The sequence below is a fragment of the Eriocheir sinensis genome, chromosome 10 (assembly GCF_024679095.1).
Source record: "Eriocheir sinensis breed Jianghai 21 chromosome 10, ASM2467909v1, whole genome shotgun sequence".
Lineage (NCBI taxonomy): Eukaryota > Metazoa > Arthropoda > Malacostraca > Decapoda > Varunidae > Eriocheir > Eriocheir sinensis.
Window position 1 is genome coordinate 10,498,583 of NC_066518.1, and position 18,326 is coordinate 10,516,908.

The following is an 18,326-nucleotide window of genomic DNA, read 5'->3' on the forward strand; positions in this document are numbered from 1 at the left end:
TCTCAGGTATGGCGGCATTTCGAGTGGCACTAATTGTGCTGGTCACGAACGCTACACTCGCCCTCGCCTCCTCTGTCACATCTCTGCTCGGCTCCAACTTCGGCATCGATTTCCTGAGGCAGAACAGAGGCTGGGGCGCTGCTCTTGGGAATAAATACATCGGGTCAACAGGAAATTACAGCAGCAGCGCCGACAGTCCCTATCTCCCTGTCAGGCGTCAGCTGATCGACTTCCCCGATAACGCAATCATGGGCTTTTACTTCAAGCTGGTGGTGCCCTACTGGAGCTTCCCTAAAGTTTGTGAGTCTCCATACACCTCCAAGCCTCACCAGTTTATTATAATGCCTCTCTCCTGTCTTTTACTATCAAATGCATAGTTAGCAAGATATGTTATTAAACTGTCATAGAAATCAACGAGACACACCACATAATCAGCTTCATGTAACCCATCAACTTATCTGGCTCTGTTATATGATCAACGTATTTTGAGTTATGTGTGTCTGATGCTCTGAAGACAGTTATAATTGGTAATTCATTCACGCTTCTTTATCAACGTCTGAATCGCGCCGTCAGCCACGAAGGGAGACTACCGAGTGGAGATCACGTACGAGCTTCCCAATGAGCTGCGCAGGCGTCGCAAGAAACGCTCCCTCGACAACGAGCGCTCCTCAGTCTACAACCTGGTGCAGGACTTCTTTTCCAAGTTAGTCCTACCTCCCCCCTCCCTATATATCTTGGACACTCCAACATCGCAGGGATTATTCACTTTAATTGCCCACTTTTATGACAAGATGGTGGCAGCTGCATATTACATTACATTATAACAAAACACAAGAGCAAACATATGTAATAATGCAAAGAAACATAACTCATTATTTTCTTCTCGCGTTTTAGACATATTGCCGTAAATAGTTTCATAGTTCATGTTATATAATATAGCTACTCAACATTTTTTCAAGTTAATTTCTTCTATGGAGAGAGAGAGAGAGAGAGAGAGAGAGAGAGAGAGAGAGAGAGAGAGAGAGAGAGAGAGAGAGAGAGAGAGAGAGAGAGCAAATGACTGACTGGATTGACTGACGTTCTGACTGACGCCTGACTGACCTGACGCGTCGTCCTTGCAGGGCCGGGATGGACGGGGCCTCGTGCGTGCTCCGGGCCATGTGCGAGGTCGGGGCAGCGCCTCTGGACGAGTACGGGGTCCTGGGGGAGCTCATCACCCTCATCTTTGCGTGCGTCTTTCTTTAGTATCCTTCCTTAGTAATCTGCATGACGTGTGACTTTTGCTGCTTGCGGTGGTGGGCTGAAATGTTTGGGAGAACGGTTATGTCATTTACTCCTTCCCAGTCAATGCTTTTTACCATACTTAACAAAACAAAAAAAACATATAAAACACAATGATTAGGATTAATTTGTTATGAAAATGCACTCACTTCTGATTATGAATGGTTCTTCCTGAAAACAATTAACTGCAAGGTGACTTAGTGGATTAAATTAGTTGGATTTTACTCAGACTAATACGTTTACGATGAAATATTGGAACGGTTAATCTCATTTGTGTTATCTTACTCAGTTAACTGCTGTGATTGCCATAATGATAAGTATTTCAACCCGCTCAAAACATTTCTTATCTATAAAATGTGCATCATCATCCTAGCTCCACATGTTTTTTTTCTTCTTTTTTTCAGGCGGGTAGCTGTATTTTCATGCCTTGTTTCCCTGATTAAACGTGTCAAGGGAGGTGCTGCATGAGTGAGGGAAGTCACCAAACCTAGCACCCCTCCATGTGTCTCCTTGCAATAATAAATTTTCTTTTTTTCTGATTCTACAGGCCGGGATACAGGGCGAGCGAAGACCACCAGGACTACATACAAGCAGAGGAGTACGGCCGCAGCTACGGCACCTGTTGGTCAGCCTACCCTGACTGCCCTATCTCTATGCGGGAGCAGCTTTATAGTTTCTTCATCAACAACGCCGACACGCAGCCAAAGACCCCGTCCTAGGTGAACAAGGACATCCGGGTCTGGTAACACTGTCGCACAGATGGTCGATCGATTATGGATTATTTTAAAGTTTTAGTGCAGGAATGAACAAAGAGGGAAGGATGGAGGCCTCTTGCATCTGCCTTTTTCCAGATGCAAACGTTCTTATTATTTATTCCTACATTTTTCTCGTCACTCATAAACATTCCTGTAAAAACTGTAAACTGACCACAAATTCGTCAAGTGATGCCTAACTAAAACCAAAGAGAGAAGCATGGAGCCCTCTTGCATCTGTGGGTTTTTTTCCAGGTGCAAACTTTCCTCTTATTTGTTTATTCTTACATTCCTTTCGACATTCATATACATTCCTGGATAAAATGTAAACTGACCACAAATTTCTCAGGTGATAATGATGCAAATTCGTGGCAGCATCCCACAGAGGCTTTAGAGAGAGGTAAAGCTTCATCTTCCAATTTTGCTATCAAATGATGAGCTAATCCGAACAATACATCGTTACTGACTTACATTAAAGTGATATATAACGTGAGGCCAGACAGAAAATAAATGATCTGACCAGGTTCCTTTATTTTTATATGGTTGGCGTTAGTTCTTCGTAAAAAATAAAAAAAAATAAAAAAGACGAGTAGGTACTACCTTGTAAATACCATGCCATGCCTGTAGCAACAAATAAAGTGAGATCTCTTCATACTATTTCGAAACATATAGATCATTATGGATAACTGTGTAGCCCTATACGTATAAGGTTGTGTTGATGCAACATCTAAACAAACACCTTGCTGTCTACCTCCCAATGAATACTATAGTCTGTTCAGAGCAAGAAGGCGGTTCAGGGTGGAGCTGGTATCGTCGTTTACCTCTAGCCATTCTGCCAAATCAACCTTCGTACATGCGTCTCTCTCTTATTTCCCATCCATGTGCTATTTGAAAGCGATATTTTATATATTCTGTATATGGTAAAGGAAGCTACATAGTACAATGAGTGTCGATGTTTAGGATTATAACAAGGGTTTGTATAAATTCTATGACATGTGGCAGCGATTTTTTCCCATGTTGCCACGTTGTGGTGTTGGCAGTGGTGGTGGTGGTGGTGGTCGGTGTGTCCCCCTAGGTCCCTCCCCCGGGTCGAGAGGGAGAGAGAGGGAGAGAGAGAGAGATAAACAGGTGGGTTGTGGGTGGGTAGGCCGGGAGAGAGTGCTAAGCTGATAATTGGCGGTCGAACTGGCAGCGCTGCACTCATGGGAATTCTGGAATCTGCCACACCTTGAACTAAGATTTTGATATTCGTGTACAGTTAATTTCTCTGCTTCTTAATGAACAAAAGTTAATTTTCAGACGCTCCCGGCTCCCTCAACAACTATTTCCACAGGCCACAAAGGAGATTAGTCGAGTTATCATGTGATTGATTGATTGATAGTTTATTGTAGAAAGTAAATAACAAAGGAGAAGGGAGGAGCATGCCATCCCAACCCCCAGGCAGTACAGAGTGTGATTATACAACTGTGTGTTTTTCACGTTCTTGGTGTAGTAGAAGCCTCGTCAAATTATCAAAAGGCTAAAAAAATAAACATGGAAATAGCCACAACCTCTTCGAAGGCTTCACCAAATGTGGGTGTGTAGGCCTAGAAAGGTTCGATAATGTGTGCCAAAAAGTTTTCTTCTCTACCTCAACGTATAAAAAAAGCAGTTATATCTTAGAGCGCCCTGAAAATAGAAAAGGAAACATGGAAATAGTCACAATTTAACCTCTACGAAGGATTTATCAAATGTGTGTGTGTGTGTGTGTGTGTGTGTGTGTGTGTGTGTGTGTGTGTGTGTTCCGAAAGGTTTGATAATGTAGGCCAAAGTTTTCTTCTCTACCTCAACGTAATCAAAGGTAGGCTACACCATGAATAATGCACTTGCCAAGACTAATAGGGAGAAGGACATTGGTGTGGTCCTAGACGACCGGCTCAGCTTTTCCGAGCACCTGGCTGAAAAGGTCAACAAGGCAAACATAATAGTTGGCAATGTTAGAACTTTTGTACTGGACTTATAGCTCTATGTTCAAATTAAGCCTTGTACACAGCCTTAGTGAGACCACACCCTGAATATGCTAGCCAGATAGGTATATGGTGTCCCTACTTAGCCAAAGATATTGAAATAATAGAAAATGTAGAGAACAGCCACCAAACTATTTAAAAAAAGACCTAACGTACGAGGAGAGACTAAGAAAATTAGATTTACCCACCCTGTCATAGAGAAGATTAAGAGGAGACTGAAACCTTAAAATATGACGAGTGTGGCAGACGTGATGAAGAGTGCACGGAGGGACTGTTTATGATGGGGGAGTGAAACAAGAAGAAGAAACTCAAAGAAGATCTACAATAATTAAGAAGCGAGCGAAATAAGTGTTCCCAGAGTGGTGAAAAACTAAATGATTGATTGATAGTTTACTGATGCAAGTAAACAACAAAGAAGAAGGGAGGAACATGCCATTCCAACCCCCAGGCAGTACATAGTGTGATTATACAACTAAAGCATACATGTGGAAGTAGCATCAGGAAACTAAAAAGATACAATGGTAGGGGACAAGTGTTAAAAAAATAAAGGCCTTGATTTAGTCAAGGGAGTAGACATAAGGAACTGAACATATAAACTTTTTTTTTGGTATTTCGTTGGGGATATACCCCAATGGAGGAAGGCGGTGCATGCCGGGCAACCCCCAAGACGGCTGGTCGAGAGATACCCAATTCTTTCAATTAAGGAGGAGGCCCAACAACGGGGCTGAGGGTGTCGGAAAGACTGAACATATAAACTGGAATAGTCTCCCTGACATTGTGGTGACTGCACAAAACATAGAAATCTCTGAAAGAAGGTTAGACAAGTTATATGTATCATCTGTGAGTAATAAGGGTAAATATTTGTTCTACCTTAGGGCGCCCTGCAAGCGGCGAGAGCCTTCATTTTCTGTGTCGGGTTCACCCCCTAAACAGAGCCACAGGGGGGAGCAGCTCTTCTTTTCGCTTTCTATTACGTAAATCCTATGCCCCAGGGGAGGGAATGTACGGCAAAATGAACAAAACTCAATATGTCACAGAAAACCACCAATATTGAATGTCCTCTGTGCCTATAAGCGAGTAGGAGAACCTTTCAGAGAGGAGGAGGATATTTCAGAGCGGCCGTCCATTGCACCGCGGCGACCCAGGATCAACGTTACCAGCTGATCGGATTTCTCGTATTTTCCGGTTTCTGGCTCCTACCTATCGCCAAAAAGCTACCTATAATTACCGTTTAAAACACTAACTTGGATTGAACAGCTTTAATCATGCGGGGACGCTGTGAGACAAGCCCAAAGTTACCGGGTTATCGTACTTGGCATATTCTATTTTCCGGTTTCTGAGCTATAATTATCAGTAAAAAGCTAATTATAATTAACTTTTTGACCCATTGAGTAAATTACATACCATTTTTAGGGCGTGGAAGACAGTTTAGGGCCTGAAATCCATAAGTGCGATGTTCTGAGTACGAGACTGGTAAGGATCTGGTAGCGAACTGATATTTAACTGGCTTCTGGGCCACAACTATCCCTCAAAAAGGTAACTATAATTAATTTTCTGACCCATAACTTGGATTTCATGACGTTACTGCTGCGGAAATAACCGTTTTGGGGCTAAAATTCACATATGCGATGTTCTGAATACGATACTATGAAGGAACTAATAGCAAACTGGTATTTAACTGATATCTGGGCCACAAACACCCCCAAAAACATACTATCATGAACTTTTTGACCCATAACACAGATCCCACACTAATCTTAGACCAGGGAAGCTAGTTTAAGGCGTGAAATACCTAAATACGATGTTCTGAGAAGGGGTGTCTGGTAAGGATCTGGTAGCGCTCTGGTATCTTACTTGTAACGCTGCTCAGGACCCATCACCCAGGCAAGGCAGGCAGATAACACCTCCAGGCTCTGTCTCCGAAGCTGTTTCACCATATACTCTACAAAATGTCTGAAAAGCGAGGTAAGGAGCTTCACTTAGGACCCTTACCTACATATAATATGGGTCCAGTGAAGGGTAGGAGACGAGGGGCTGCTAGAGGAAGCTGATAATTGATCTGTAGGAAAAAAAATTATCTCCATTGTTCGCTTATGTGGGATGTCTTGTCTATGTGGATTATCTAGATTCTCTCCTCCTAAGTAAAGCTATCCCTGGGCGCCTAGCTTAATTATGGTAGTCAAACAGGTGTTCCAGGTGACCCGTGTTCGAGCCCCGCCAATTATCTCCATTGTTCTCTTATGTTGGGATGCCTCGTAGCGTTACCTTTGTGGATTAACTAGATATTCCCCCTAACTAAACCTATCCATGGTCTCCTAATTATGGTAGTCAGAAAGGTGTTCCAGGTAGCCCATGTTCGAGTCCCGCCAAGCACTTTACAGCCAAACTCATTGTCTGCCTCAAGTTAACCCGTTTCTAGACCTCAGCACAGGATTTAGGGCAAAAAATGACCTTTCCTGGGTGCTATTGCTAAATTAAGATTTCTTTGTCTTGTTCACTTCCTGTTCTGGAACACGTACTGAAGAAATCGTATCAAATAACTAACTCTTTGAATTGGTAACCTTGCCTCCCTCAAATGGTGGCCTGGACTCTCAAATGGTAGCCTAGCCTCCCTCTAATGTTAGCTTAGCCTCCCTCATGGAAGCCTAGTCTCCCTCAAATGTTAGCTTAGCCTCCCTCAAATGGTGGCTTAGACTCTCAAATGGTAACCCAACCTCCCTCAAGTGGTAACCTGTTCATTTCAAGTAACTTTCCCAGGAAGTAGTTCCACAGTTTTGGCTCTAATTACTGTTGTTGGATCCTACTAGTATGAACTGAACAATCTCATTGAACTTATCTATATATATCACTGCTAGAGTTACCTCCCCGAGACAATGTGCAGTTTTCTTGTTCCTTCATATCTACACCCTCATAGAATTTTTTTTTCCTTGTAGTACAAGAGTTCCAGTGCAAGGAACAAAACTGTGCTTGTGAATATCAAACAAGAGATGGTGAGTTTGTCTCTTTTTCAGTAACCTGTTCTTTCCCTCCCACAGTCATATTCTGCACTGAACTATTTGTTCATATTGACTTCAATTTTGCTACAGGCAAACACCCAGGGAAAAGACTGGTTAGGAAGACAATACTAAGTCTGTAGTGTCCACAAAGAGTTAGTATGGTCATTAATTTTATAAAAAAAAATCACTAAAACCTTCAAGAAATACAGTAATAGCTTAGTTATTCACATTTCCATCCGCAACTTGACTACCCACACAAGAACAGGATCTGTAAACCTATCATCATATCCTCATAGGGTGCATTTGTCAGGGAAATTATCCACATTAAGACACGAAGGCTATTGCTCCTCTAACGAGCCATTTGTCTTGATAGGACAGCTGAGAGGCCTATGCCACTGAGTGATCTAACTTTGGTTTCCTCTTCATTTGCATCACTGTGCCCATATTGATTGCATATTAGAATGTATTCATCAGTTGTATTGCTTTAATTAATCATGTGATAAACTTGCAGGACCTCCACCAACATCTGCCTATGGCATGACTACGCCAGGTGTCAGCTACCCCCAGATGATGCCCCAGGGAGCACCCCCATCATATGCCGAGAGCCTGACACACCCGGTGGTGGCAGGTCCTCCAGGCATGCCGCCGCAGTATGCTTCACCCTACATTTCACCGGCCGCTGCCGCTGCTTCTGCTGCCCACTTGCAGAATTATAAGGTTAGTGATATGATTCTAGATAATATTGGTGTTAAGTCAGTCAAATATTGTACATGAGGCAAGTATTTGGAAAGATTTGTGCTAAATTTACTAACAGCATGTAGAAGGATGGAATTTACTTTGTTGTTGTAGAGCTTTTATGTAATGAATTTGTGTAAAGCACAAATACTGTCTAGGGATAAGTTTGATAGGTTACATTTGCTTGTGCAGCATAGAAATGCAGATTTTAAGGCTTTAGAATATGGAACACTAGATGAATGGTGGAGGACATAGCAGGGGTGTCAAACTTGTTTTATTTACTGAGCCACATATCACTTTGCAGGCCTCACACCAACACTGCAGCCAGAATGTTTCTTTAGGCCACTTCACTCGGGATTCATTTCGTTTATACATTCCTCTCAGTACTTCAATTTTTTTTTGACACAGGGCACTCACACACACACACACACACACACACACACACACACACACACTGTATGTATGGCTGTCTGTATGCCTTTACAGCAAACTCTTGCCTGGGTTACTTTTATTGCTTGCTACTGCTGCTCTCTAATACTTTGCACCTTTCATTATGCACTAGTGGATCAAGGTTTAGCATCAATGGCTGAGCTGAGCTGTAGCAACATTCCATATTGAATTTGGGTGTTCATCACTAAGTTCAGATCGAGGCAGAGACATACTAGTTTATTCCAGAAGAGCTGTTCACATGTATTTGCTCTTGATTTTGGATATGGCCTTTGGCTTCAAACATGTATCCTCAGGATATGATCAAATATATCAGTATAATGCGGCTACATTGACATGTGGAAACTTGTTTTTTGGTATTCAGTGGAGCTTTGTAACATCTAACAAGATGTTCTAGTATTTCATTAATGCTGACAGAATGGGTCTTGGAAAAAGAGGCATTCCCCTGTAGATATGTAAAGTCAGCAAATCTTTCTTGGAACTTGTTCCTTAAGTTGTGAACCTTAATGCATTACTTTGACCAAAAGTCCCTTGAAGCTGCAACTTCAGCAGTCATGAGGTGTGGCTGCATCATGCAGGATCAAGGAAGACAGGGAGGAAGTGCAAAGCAAGCCAGAGTTAATATATTTTCAATGTTTAAAAAAAGAAATAATCCTAATATATCAGTAGGCAAACACATTCCATAGAAGAGATAGAGCCAACAAACAAGGAGTATTCTATACTGTTATACTCCTTGGGTCCACTGGCTTGCAGGGACTGCCTGTCAGTCTGCCCTGTGCTGTGGGCTACATGTAGGAGGGTGTTGGGCTCCATGTTTGACACCCCTGATGTAAGAAATGTAAGAGATGACGAATTAAGTTACAGAATAGTCTAGTTCTTCAGTTCAGTTCCCTTTTCATAACTTTTCAGCCTAAACATTGTGGCTGGTACATATTTAATTACTTTATATTAATGGTTTGGTGTAGATGATATTCCTTATTCACACACTCAAAACTTGTGTGAGCAATAAGCAACAAAATAGGAGTTTTAAATAACCCATGTTGACATTTAATTTTTCAGCACAATGTGGGTATTGTCTTGAGTCACTGAATAAAGAATAGTGAGGATTACATTCGGATGTCTTGAGAATGTAGTTCAGTTTAGTGTCTTGTTTGTTGTAATTACCGTACAAGGCTGATTTTTTTTTACGTGACTTATTTATATACATATACTGAATGAAAATTATAATTCCTACTGAGACATCTGTAACATCTTAAAGCAACACCTGATTGAGAATGAAGATACCTTTTTAGCTTTCTTTGATTTTTGCATCTAAGTATATTGCACTGTTGTTTGCATCACCAAAGGTACTTATATAATATTTCTATGACCAAATCATAAAAATAGTTAGGAGGTATAGGAAGATTGACCAGGGAAGTGGTGAGTAAAAGTGAAGCGAAGTTTGATTATAGGCTGTGCTGAATGGTCACTATATTTTTAGGCAATGGTGCAAGATAGGTAGAGAGAGAGAGAGAGAGAGAGAGAGAGAGAGAGATCAACTCTGTTGATTTTGAAATAATTTTCTGGGATACATGGAGAAATTGTGACCTGGGCATTGAGGAAGGTTTGAATTGAATAGTGGCCGGCCAGGGTAGGTCTAGTGATTAAAACAGAAAGGTGGATGAAGTGATAAGTTTCTTTGGAGGTTGGTGTGCATTGTCAATATTTTCTTTGATCCCTGTAGGTTAAAGTCATTCTGACAAATTTTTCAAAGTATATTGAAGCAATAGGATGTCTACAGGAGAAGCTGTGCAGAAAGAAAAAAAATTATTGCAGATAATTGGGAAAGAAATCATAGGACATTTCAGTATGGTTAAATGGTGTAGAGTCCTAAGACTGGTTGGTTAAATGTACTGTACTGAAAGGGTGTTTTGAATGCCTTTTATAATTCAGAGCATGTAAGTAGACTAGAAACAACAACCCTCTTTATGGCCCGGACTTGGTTATCCATAACTAGACATATCATAATTATATCAAATGGCCATTGAAAGGCTGCATCTGTACCTTAATGAATGTTAAGGTGGAGGAGGAAATGCAGTCAAATTTTATTCTTCAAGATGTATTACCTATGTTGCATTGAACCACTGAAGGTGGGAGCTTATTTCATTCTTATACAACAACATTAGTGAAAAAAAACTTTATGCACAAGTATCCAAGTTTAGGCCTTTATTTCTAGATTGTGACAGTTCTTATTCACCCACATATTTTGAAACTTAATATCCTTCTGAGGCACCATTTCTCAAGAGAACATTTTAAGATGTGGCACCTTCATAGGGTTCACTTGGCAAGGGTGAGAGCATTGTGGTTACCCTATGTTGAACACCTTTTAATTTACCAGTGTCTTCGCATATTGAGAAAACCAAAACTGAACCGTATATTCCAAGTGAGGTCTGGCTATATTGGCAGTATACTATATATATTTTTGAGTGATAACTTTCATTCAATGAAGACCAACATTCTGAATACTGTATTTGCTGCCCCAGCATTGACTGGAGAGTTGGGATGGTTTTGAGCCTTACACTGCATACATCATGATTGAATTTCCTAAATTAGTTTCCATTTGAAGAATCTGGCAGTTATCACTGTTGAATGGCACTTCACATTAACCCGGCAGCTTTGGCGGATCCCATTTGGGGCTCTCGCAAGTCGGTCCGCTGAAACCGCGAGCCCCGTTTGGGGCTCGGCTCAAAACCCCTAATTCGAGCTAATTGTAGGCGATGCCATGCATGCCCTGGGTCATTGTGGTGGGTGAGTGATCTTTAGGCGGGCTTATTTGTCATAGGTGGTGCTGTAAGGTCATGGCAGACTGAATTAGCTATCCATACAGAATCACTTGTCAAATTCTCTAAAGTAGACAACAAGCGACTCTCGGCTAGATGCCACGCGTCATGAGACTGTTTATTTTGTAACAAACATCACGCAAAAAGAATGGAGTTTGAGTAAAAGTAAATATTTTTAGCAGCTTTATGGTTATGAGAGGAGTACTCTGATATACGTTCCATGCTCTTTTCTTAGTCTCAAAATGCAGTGTAATATTGACGTTTCTCGGCCACTTCTCGGCTTTTTCATAGCCGAAGCCCACTGGTTAATGACTGATCTGATATTTTACACAAATTTTGCCCTAAGCAGTAGCCTATACACACTTAGAGCAACATGATGGCCTGGAATAGTTTTGCACTGCGTGTGTACAGTATTTTGCTGCGAGCCTCCACGTCTTGAGACTGCCTCTGCCCACACAGGGACAGACCGTGCATCTTCAAAATATGCAAATGTCAAAGTTGCACTCTATACAAACAATATATATATATATATATATATATATATATATATATATATATATATATATATATATATATATATATATATATATATATGTATATATATATATATATATATATATATATATATATATATATATATATATATATATATATATATATATATATATATATATATATATATATATATATATATATATATATATATATATATATATATATACATATATATATATATATATAAACTCTGTACCATCCACATTTCTTATCGTTCATTTTAGGTAGGTAGAGCAGGTTTGTAGTTTATACTGTTGCACTTGTCTTTTTCTGGCAAAAATAAGTCTTATGAAGCCACAGCAATTATTATTTGGCAATACTACTGGTAGAAGATGCAATATAGTTTGCACAGATTTTCCTAGCACATGGCACTAGTGTCTCTTAGGGCCGCTTTCACAGTCACGTTTTTTTGTTTTGATCGTTACCAATGAGCGGCGATCGCCACTACCAACAAGAAATCCGCTTTCACAGTCAACTTTCGCGGTGCTGTTTGTTTGCATCAGTACCAGAGACTGAAACCTCTGGTAACGGAGCTCTGGTAGCCGCAGGGGCCCCCCAATGGAGCTTACCAATGACATTAATTAGTAAATAATACAAATTCTTGCTCTCAAATGGTTATATTATTTCTTTAAATAGATGTGAAAAAATATTAAACAATACAGCAACACGTTGCACAGCTTCAATGGTAATACGAGAAAAAATTTAGAAGAATTTGAATGACATGAACTCACTACACCTGTTGACCAGTAAACGTCCTGCTGAGAATTTCAATTTGATTGATTGATGGTTTATTGTTGCAAAAGTACACAACAAAGAAGGGAGGACTTAAATACTTGTCACCATTATTCACCTGTTATGCCTTCTTTGTCAAACTAGTATTATTCTATAGTTAGCCTAATATGTATGCATAGGGCATATATATAATGAATCAGCCCTATTAAGTACAAAATAAGTGTGAAATCTGATAAATAAGTGTGAATAATGAATAAATGTAATTGATATAGGTGAAGAGTCTGTCTTGCTGACATCTGCTAATATAAGAGAACTTTAATTAACCCTCTCGCGCACCGTAAGTTTCCAATAAGTTTCTGTTCCACTCATCATACATTTCTCAGGCCTGACCGTCCTTTTTTTGCCGCCGCGTACTCTACATTCCCGGACGTATTTTACCCTCACAGATATATCGTACCCCAATAAATTTGGTATCAATGGCTTCATAAAGACTTGTACTAAAACATGCAGAAATAAAAATGGAGGAAAATATATATATAAACAATACAAACTTGTTTCAAGTCTCCGTATAGAGTATTGTAGACAATAATTCCTAAGTACCAACTCTTCCCCACTCGCTAGCTTGAAATTTTGTGGGACAGGTTTTTTAGCCGAATATATGTTTCGAAGCGCAATTTAGTGAGGATTCTTATGGTATCCTCAAAATCCTCATACGCCTATTAGTTCCCGAGTTACACCGAGAAAATTAATTTTTTTCCTCTCCCCTCAGAGTATGCTAACAAATAAAAATCACTCAAAGCTCCTCATCTACGCTCCTTAGAAAGGTTGCCATATGTTACCATTAAAAACTTATCCCAACAAATGACGCTCCCAAATTTGAAGCACTCACCGAAAACTTAATTTTTAATCACTTTTTTAAAGTTTTTATGACGCATTTCGCATCATCGTGTGCCAGGACCTTTTACCCTTGATGACATGAAACGCGTCATCGTGCACGAGAGGGTTAATACTTCTCATCATTATTTCACCTTTTCTGCCTAGGAAATATTAGGCTATCAGCAGATTTGAGGGGTGTATCAGCGAGACACTCCACAGTTTTTCATCATATTTATTCTTCACAGTTACTCTTTATATTTATTCTTCACATTTACTTTTTGTACGTTTATTTTTCATATTACTCCTTCATAATCCTCCGCTCAGCTGATGTAATGTTGACATTTCCCGCCGCTCCGGCATACCAACACTGCCGAATCATGCGCCTTCGTCTTGTCATGACCGTTACCACGCTGGTTGTCGCCGATACCACGAAAATAGCGACTATGAAAGCGGTTGAGGCGATGGTAATGCCTGTTACCAGGATGGTAGGGCCTTTGGTTTGGGTGCGTACCAGACAACTGTGAAAGTGGCCCTTAGATGTTAGGGATCAGTTGTTTGTACAGCGTGGGTGGGCATTGTAATATTTTTTACATGAAAATTAATGCAAGAAAGTGACTTGGAACTTTCGTCATACATCCTTAGTGATTTTGTTTTGATGCTGACCGTGACGTCACAAGCAACCTTCTGAAAGAAATTATGACTCCTCGTTTAGCAATCTTTATCCATTAGTATTATTTCATGTAATTTTTGTTACCAGTAATGGCTTCTAAACAAGCATTTATCGAGCACCGACTGTAATTCAAAGGTTCTCCACCAGAGAGCATACACAGTGGCAATATTACAGTAGTACATCCATGCTAGAGTTGTTTGATGCTGCATTTGCAATGCTATTGGTTGCTAAAGAAGACCTTCAATTGGAATGTGAAGGAGTTAATGTTGAAATTTGAAGCCTGCTGAAATGAATGAATAATTGTTCAGTATGAAGGGATATGAAAATCATTATAAAGGGGAGGTACTGTTAATCCCCAAATTTATGGATCTCAGTTTTGTTAATTATGGATTTACCAGATGAAATTCGTCAGTTTTAAGTTTTTCAACACTATGCAGAGGCATACGGTACCGTGTGACTTAGACCAAACATTCTGGGAGGGACCATCTAGTCACTTCTAGTGCATGCCTTGTTCATATTTGTTTATCCACAAGTTTGTGGCATCTTACATTCTTCATGGATTTTCAGTATTTCACTGTTCTTGTAGTGAACTTTGATTAAATACACACCTTCATGGAAAAATCAGTTTGTATGAAGAAAAATGGTTGACAGTTGTGCTGCCTTGTATGGAATCACGAAGGCAAGGCAAGGGAATTGTAATATGGGATCAACCTATAAATGTGTGTGTGTGTGTGAATGTGCGTACGTACGTATGTATGTGTGTGCATGCATTCGTAATATTATTGAAAAGCTCTGATGACTCCAGGATTAACAATTTTTTTGATAAATTGTGCAGTTCCTCAAGGTTGCTGTCTAGAGTTTTATATGGCCATCATCAGAACACAAGATTGATTTATGCTCTACTTGTTGATTTTCCATGATAATTGATAAAAGTTAATTTTGATGCCACTTTTATGATTTTTTCAATATTCATTGTTTTGATGCATTCTTGCCTCTGGGAACTCCATCTAAGCAGGTATGGGAATATCCAATCCTCCTCATCAGTCCCTCTCCACACTCTTAAGGGACACTAAGAATGCAACCCCTCCTTTGCCCTCCTATCATACACTTTATCCACTCTTGTCCAAGATATGCCTTCCTTGCCATAGGTAATCTTTTTCTTTTTAATGAAATTCCACTGCTTCTAATGGTCAGACCTGTAAAATGACTTGTGCATAATTCTGTTATATAAGACATGAAAGATGAATTATAAATTTTCAGTGGGACTTAACCATGGAGGAAAAATGGCATCAGGTCAAGACCTATGAAGCTTATATGCAAAAATATCATGGAGCCACAATAGCTGCCAACGTAAGCAATAATTTAATTTATGCAAATATTTAACAATCAGTTTAATTCATTACATAATAATGAAAAAAATAAATGGCTGAAGAAAAAGATTGTACAAATGCAAAGTGCTAGTCTTGCAAAACCATTTCAACAAAGGATGACGGGCTTGGTTTAAAAAAAAAAAAAAATGAAACCAGGAGGCTACTCAGAGCACAGACTTCTGGCTCCATTCATTTTCAGTTTCAATCAGATTATATCAGAAATGGACCAGACCAGCTCCCGGAAAGGAAAAGGTCATTAGTGGAAACACATCTGGTCCTCCTTTGGTCTGCCCCCAAAGTGCTGGGAGTTTTTTCCATAAGACTACCCTAAATCATTCTTTCAATAATTGTTCATTCATTTTCCATCACAGTCAGTTCTTTCATGGATTTTTCCTTTTTTATTTATTTATTTATTTATTTATTTTATTTTATTTTTTTATATAGCTTGAAATAACCTAACGATGTTCATATATGAATTTGGTGACTATATGTCAATCTAAATTTTCATAATCCTGCTTATGGTCAGATAAACAGACAAGCAAAATACATTAAAAAAAACATAGCCTTCTTACTATTGGCAGTGGAGGTAATAAATGTTTGCACATGAACAATGCTGTAGGAAGTGTTCCAACGTATTCGTCCCTAAGGCGTAAGAAATATATATTGATTTGGATAGTTTTACTTCTTATCCAACTGGGCTTGGATTGTCTGCTCTGTCTAAGTCAGCTGCCCCACTGGCTGAATGACTGGAGGTGTGGGACTTTTGCCATGATAAATTCTTTTAATGGATTAAAATTTTATGCTCAGATTCACAGTCAGATGCACCCACTTAGCAACTGGAGCACCACTCATTAAAGTATATTTGAGAAGCATAGCTTACTTATATGAATAACAAGACACATTCACATGCATCACTGAAAAATAGGCTGAAGGCCCTGTGGCTTGGTGGATGACATGAGCAGCATGGGCATGCATACTGCACTTTGGGGTTATTAAATTTTCCAACCATATATCCACACATATAACCAAATATTGCATGGTATACATTTTTTGTTGCAAATAAATAAATATAAACATTTATATATATGTATAATGAGCATACAAACAAAACAACAAGGACTTCCTCTAGTTCAACACATTTGTCTCTAATTTTTTTGCCTCTCATCGATAAAAATGCAGTGATTTGAAACCTAAGTGTAATTGATAAATGCTTCAGGGGGCTGCAACTGCTAGCAAAAAAGAGCTAAATACACAAACACATGCACACTTAAAAAAGAGTTACAGTAAACAAACAAGAAAAAGCATTACTGGTTCAGTGGGCTTACCTCTACAAACTTGGGCAGGATTTGAATGCATCACAAAACATCAAGAACTAATTGGCAATAGTTCAGTAAGGCCAGACCTGAAAAAAGAAAGTTTATAAATAATTGGTTGAAATGCATTTGGTGAAGACCTACAAAAAAAAAAGAAGAAAAAAAATCAGTGAGTATAAAACTTACAATAAAATTTAACAAGACCAAAACAGTTAAAATAACACATGAGGAACAAATTCACTAATTCCTTACAGCTGAACCTGTCAGGAATTTTCCAGCCTCTCAGAGCCACTAAAGTGGGAAAAAAATGTTCAAACTTAAAGAAATATTGTGGAAGTCTTCAAAGGGCCACAATCATCGAAAGGAAAGAATAAAATGTTCATATGTAAGAAAGATAAAAAGATAAATTCCACTCATTTCAGTTTCATGGGACCACACTTGCAAAATTACTTGGGCAAAATCATGAAGTGTAAAAATATGATTCTATTTCATTAGGTTTCATTAATTTGTAATTTTTACTACATTTTCTTGTAGTTAAAGGAAAACTTTGTTGTATTTCATGTGTATCTTATTAGGTAATTATACAAAACATAATTGGTGGTAATCAGTTACTTACTGAAAAATAAAGGAGAATATGGTATGAACCAGTAACACTTATTACACTAAAACTTGCATTTTAGCCATAATATCATGTGAGGATTAATAGTCACTTCTGAATGACTCATTTTGTCAGTAATCATAAATCTGAAACTTCTATATCCTTTTAGTTAAACTGCTCTCATTATTACTCATTATTATCAAGTTCTTTCATACTTGCCTCTATTTGCTTGAAAAAAAATATTCTTGCTTTTATTTTATGCTGTTTTGGGACTCTAACAATGATTTCACCAAAGTTTTATTAACATTTATATTGTATGCCACAACAATCTTCCTAATTCCAGTACAGTATACCAGCACTTTATTATGTACTTATCCATATTAATCATGACTCATAACCAGTTTCATATCAATTTTATAATTTTCTTGAAATATACCATAACTGATCTTTACATATAAAGTCAGCAAAAATCTCAGGTTTCCCAAACTTTAAAAACACTACTATCAGTATCCTAAGCATTTAAACATGCATATTTTCAACTTTGGTGTATTATAAAATTTTAAATAGTCACTTGACTTGAGATGGAATTTTCACCAATTAAGAAGCTGAACATTGTGGCCTTTCACATTAGTACTCTTTAATATAAGTAACTTCTTTAATGAATTTGAAGGAAATGGGAGCATGAACATAATACAATTTTCTTTTTATTGTATTGTTACAGGATCAGATATTTGCACAAACAGGGCAGTGGTATCTGGCAGATCCCATGTTTCTTCAGGTATGAGGCTCAGCCTTCAGTTGACTAGTGGGAATGGTTGATGTTGGCTATGCATTTATTTTTGCATCCTAACCCTCAAATCCTTCATATTTTTTTCCAATATTTTATTAACACATCCTTTAGTTTAGTTTAATCCAGTGTCCCAATTATCTTTTTGTTTCAGCTTTTTTAGACACACTGAACCCCCAGATAGTTTGCTCGCTAACATGGACAGTTACTTGTTACTGAGCTTGATTAATCGTAAATGTTGTTGGTCGCACACTTTCATTTAAACAGTAATGATACAACTGAGACAAATTTTCCCTAATAACTGGCTATCAAATTCTAACATCAGTATTCAGTAAAACCTGAAACTTGTGTTGTAAAGTTATATGATAAAAGAATGCTATAGTCAAGAA

The 18,326-nt window shown here is 38.7% G+C and overlaps 2 protein-coding genes across 8 annotated transcripts in view; both read left to right on the forward strand.

The window, feature by feature from the left end:
* The window catches only part of LOC126996583 (uncharacterized), a 4,188-nt gene extending 1,505 nt beyond the window's left edge, over nucleotides 1–2,683 (forward strand). The window contains exons 2-5 of the mRNA XM_050857183.1: nucleotides 7–300; nucleotides 574–703; nucleotides 1,122–1,229; nucleotides 1,829–2,683. Of these exons, the coding sequence (XP_050713140.1) occupies nucleotides 9–300; nucleotides 574–703; nucleotides 1,122–1,229; nucleotides 1,829–2,000 (702 nt within the window). The 5' untranslated portion in view covers nucleotides 7–8 and the 3' untranslated portion in view covers nucleotides 2,001–2,683. The remainder of the gene's footprint in view (nucleotides 1–6; nucleotides 301–573; nucleotides 704–1,121; nucleotides 1,230–1,828) is intronic.
* Nucleotides 2,684–5,843: 3,160 nt separating this feature from the next.
* Nucleotides 5,844–18,326, forward strand: part of LOC126996586 (protein TFG-like) — a 29,658-nt gene continuing 17,175 nt past the window's right edge. For 2 of the 7 annotated variants that reach the window (XM_050857193.1, XM_050857191.1), the window contains exons 1-3: nucleotides 5,844–6,004; nucleotides 7,547–7,752; nucleotides 17,872–17,928. In XM_050857193.1, the coding sequence (XP_050713150.1) occupies nucleotides 5,989–6,004; nucleotides 7,547–7,752; nucleotides 17,872–17,928 (279 nt within the window). In that variant the 5' untranslated portion in view covers nucleotides 5,844–5,988. Of the gene's footprint in view, nucleotides 6,005–6,972; nucleotides 7,030–7,546; nucleotides 7,753–15,129; nucleotides 15,220–17,871; nucleotides 17,929–18,326 lie in introns of all 7 variants that reach the window. The other 5 variants (XM_050857187.1, XM_050857188.1, XM_050857189.1 and 2 more) reach the window with 5 other exon arrangements.